This window comes from Capricornis sumatraensis, chromosome 10 (assembly GCF_032405125.1).
Source record: "Capricornis sumatraensis isolate serow.1 chromosome 10, serow.2, whole genome shotgun sequence".
In the NCBI taxonomy this organism is placed as follows: Eukaryota; Metazoa; Chordata; class Mammalia; order Artiodactyla; family Bovidae; genus Capricornis; species Capricornis sumatraensis.
In genome coordinates this window covers 97,155,109-97,158,658 of record NC_091078.1, presented here as the reverse complement: position 1 = coordinate 97,158,658, position 3,550 = coordinate 97,155,109, and the positions used below count along the sequence as shown (strand labels likewise).

Genomic DNA, 3,550 nt, shown 5'->3' with positions numbered 1-3,550 from the left:
GATGTACTCCTTTCCTAATTTGGAATCAACCCACTGTCCTATGTCCAGTTCTAAGTGTTGCCTTTTGACCTGCATACAGGTTTCTCAAGAGGCAGGTCAGGTGGTCTGGTATTCCCATCTCTTGAAGAATTTTCCACAGTTTGTTATGGTCCACAAAGTCAAAATCTTTTACGTAGTCAATGAAGCAGGTTGAATAGCAAATACACTCCTTTACACTGAATCCTGAGGTGTGGAGGCAGAGGGGATGTAGATAGTGCCTGGCCCCTCCATCCTCTGGAGGACTCAATCCTCTTGAGCAAGACTGCCTGTGACACTCCCAGTGGGGTTCAGGAAAGGCCAGTAAGTTGTCAGGGAGATGGAGAAACCATTTTTTCACCTTGCACAGGGGCCTCCCTGCCCACTGTTCAGAAATCCCATGAGGCAACAGCAGGGGCTGAGGCAAGTCCAGCTCACACCCTGGGAGGAGGGCAGGGATGGGGCGGGTCAGGAAGACTCCTGGTTGAACCATTGCATCAGGCCCAGGCTGAGCATAAAGGCAGATCCTGCAGTTTGGCAGGTGGCAAATTGGGGACCATGGAGACCCAGAGGGCCAGCCTCTCCCTGGGACGGTGCTCACTGTGGCTCCTGCTGCTGGGACTAGTGCTGCCCTCGGCCAGCGCCCAGGCCCTCAGCTACAGGGAGGCCGTGCTTCATGCTGTCGATCGCATCAATGAGCAGTCCTCAGAAGCAAATCTCTACCGCCTCCTGGAGCTTGACCCGCCTCCCAAGGATGTGAGTTGGGGGATAGGGTGGGGAAGAGGCCGTCTCCCGCCTGCCTTGGCCACATTCTCACTCCTTTCACTCTGGCTGGTCCTCCTGTCAGGAAGGCACTTTTCCCTCTAGGTGGGCTCCCATCTCTTCCAGGAAACCTTCCCAGACCTGGGGCCCCTCCCAGCACCAGGCTTCCTGCCTTAGCCTTTCTGCTGTGGGATCAGGCGCCCTGCACACCTGGCTCAGGCTCCCTGGACTTCTGGGAGCTCCAGGGATGGAGGGGTCACAGGCTCTGTGAGGTGACTTCCCTGCTAATGTCCCCCCTGCACCTCGGTGTCTCCCTGCCAGGAGGGCCTCTGTCAGCCTGGAGGCTCCAGTGACGAGGGCTCTCCCTGCAGGCAGCCCTGACCTCCCTGGGCCCCTCTGAGGGGAGGCGCTGCCAGCAGCGCTGCTGTGAGGGCCGCTCCTGCTCTCTGTGTGCCCGTGAGGCCGGGCATGGGCTCTGAGCCCCTCCCCTGCGCTCTCAGCACCAAGCCCAGGGCCGGACACACAGGGGGCTGGAGAGGCTGCTGTCCGGGTGGGAGGCAGGGAGACAGATGAGAGAAAGAAACATGAGCCCGAGCCGAGTCTCCCCATTTTATTCCTGGATCAGGATGAGAATCCAAACATTCCGAAGCCTGTGAGCTTCAGGGTGAAGGAGACTGTGTGCCCCAGGACGAGCCAGCAGCCCGCGGAGCAGTGTGACTTCAAAGAGAATGGGGTGAGCCTGGGGGCGGGGGCCACGGGTGAATGCTTCCCAAGCTGCTGAACAAGGGGCTTCAAGGAAATTTTTAGTCCCTGGGCAGAGCCTGGGAGGTTATGGCCTGGGGGTTCCAGTTTGACCTCCAGCCTCTCCTTCCAGCTGGTGAAGCAATGTGTAGGGACAGTCACTCTGGATGCAGTGAAAGGCAAAATGAACATCACCTGCGAGGAGGTGAGTGGCCCTTTCTGTCCTGCAGGAACTGCTAAGGTGATGGGTTGTGGAACATTCTTAGGACCAAAGACCAGGGCAGAGGAAGGCCCTCCTGCCCTGGCCACTCCCTCCCGCAAGCCCCAGGTCTCCAGCACTGGTTCTGTGTCTTTTAGAGCAATGGTTCGCTAATGGGGTCCCCACCTAGGAACTGGCAGAGTTGCAGATTCTCAGCCCAACTCAGACCTGTGGGGTGGGGTGCAGCCATTTGTCTTTTCACAAGGCCTCCAGGAGATTCTGATGGTTTGAGAGGCACTGACTCAAGTAATGGTCTTTTAGCCCAGCTCGCTTCCATCTTTGCCGGGATGGGTCTGTGACCCTGGTAAGCCCCTTGTCACCCGAGGGCCTCAGTTTGCTCTTTTGTCTATAGGTGTCGGGGTTCAACCTTGTGCTTCAAAGGTTGCCTCCAAAGGGCATGCCGGGGCTCCACATCTCCTGGTGTGGGCCTGGGAGCCCGTGTATAGGTGCAGATGGGTCTGGTCTTACCCCTGGTTCCCTTTCCCACAAGTAACCTGCTTCTTCCTGGTTCATAGTTGCAGAGTGTTGGGAGATTTAAACGACTTCGTAAGAAGGTCCGAAAACTCTGGCGCAAAGTTGGCCCATTCGTTGGCCCGATACTCAGTTATGGGTAAATTGTGAGCCCATGGAAGAATCCTACGTGTGTCCTCCCTGGCTCAGGCTTCTGGATTCTGAGAAAGTAAAGTCTTCTGAAAACAACTTCCTCCAAGCTTTAATTTCACTTGTCTCCTCTCACTTAGTGGGACCAAATCTTTACCTCTGGGAGCCCTCCTATGTGTGTGTGTATATGTGTGTCTGTGAGAGTGTTTTTTTTTGTGTGTGTGTGTGTGTGTGATCACAAATGCACAGTACAGAAGTGGTTTTTATTTCCAGGAGGGGACTGGGGGCTGGCAGCAGGGCTAAGAGATCCAGGACAGCATCTTTATTCTCAGGTCCCTCCATGCCCAGAACCCGACCATGAACATGCGTATGTGAACACTGATTTCAACAACAAAGAATGAATGTATTTCACCTCAGGAGGGAGATGTAATTGGCCTCTGTGTGGGAGGTCAGCAGGCCTTGTCAGTGAGTCAAGTACAGGGCCTGACGTGGAGAAGGACCCAAGGTGTCCAGGGTGGTGGTACAACAGGTGGGAGGGTTGGGGCTGTGCTGTAAGCCCAGGAGAATCAAGGATTTTACAAAGTGGTCAGAGTAGCACAGGAGTCAAAGAGGTCCAGGGAGTTGACATGTTGCATGTACATAGGAATTATGCACTAACACTAAGTGCACAACTTGTGGAGTTTTTGCTGTACAAATACATGTGTGTAATGCACCTCGAAAGGCTTCCCTGGTGGCTCAGTGGTAAAAAACCTGCCTGTTAATTCAGGAGATGTGAGTTTGGTCCCTGGATCAGGAAAATCCCCTAGAGGAGGAAATGGCAGCCCACTTTCATATTCTTGCCCGGAAAATCCCATGGACGGAGGAGCCTGGCCGGCTACAGTCCATGTGGTTGTAGTCTTAGTGATTAAACATCACAATAGCATTGCGCTTAGAAATCTCTGTATCCCCCTTCTAGTTGCTTCCCCATCTCCATAACCATGGCCCTGACTTTGGAACACTTAGGTTAGTGTAACTAGCGTTTGAAATTCATAGAAAATTATATTGTAGCATATAGAGTCTCATTTGCACAATTTTTTCATGATATATGTGTGTGAGAAGTCATCATGTTTTTGTATGTAATTATAGTTGGGGAATTTTTTTATTGCTGACTTAGTATTCTGGGCTTCCCTGGTA

At 53.4% G+C, this 3,550-nt stretch overlaps 1 protein-coding gene across 1 annotated transcript; it reads left to right on the top strand.

The window, feature by feature from the left end:
* Positions 1–573: 573 nt before the first annotated feature.
* Positions 574–2,408, top strand: LOC138087028 (cathelicidin-6-like). The gene is made up of 4 exons (XM_068981799.1): positions 574–771; positions 1,403–1,510; positions 1,652–1,723; positions 2,293–2,408. Exons 1-4 carry the CDS (start codon positions 574–576, stop codon positions 2,389–2,391), a joined length of 477 nt encoding a protein of 158 aa, XP_068837900.1. The 3' UTR covers positions 2,392–2,408.
* Positions 2,409–3,550: the final 1,142 nt, after the last annotated feature.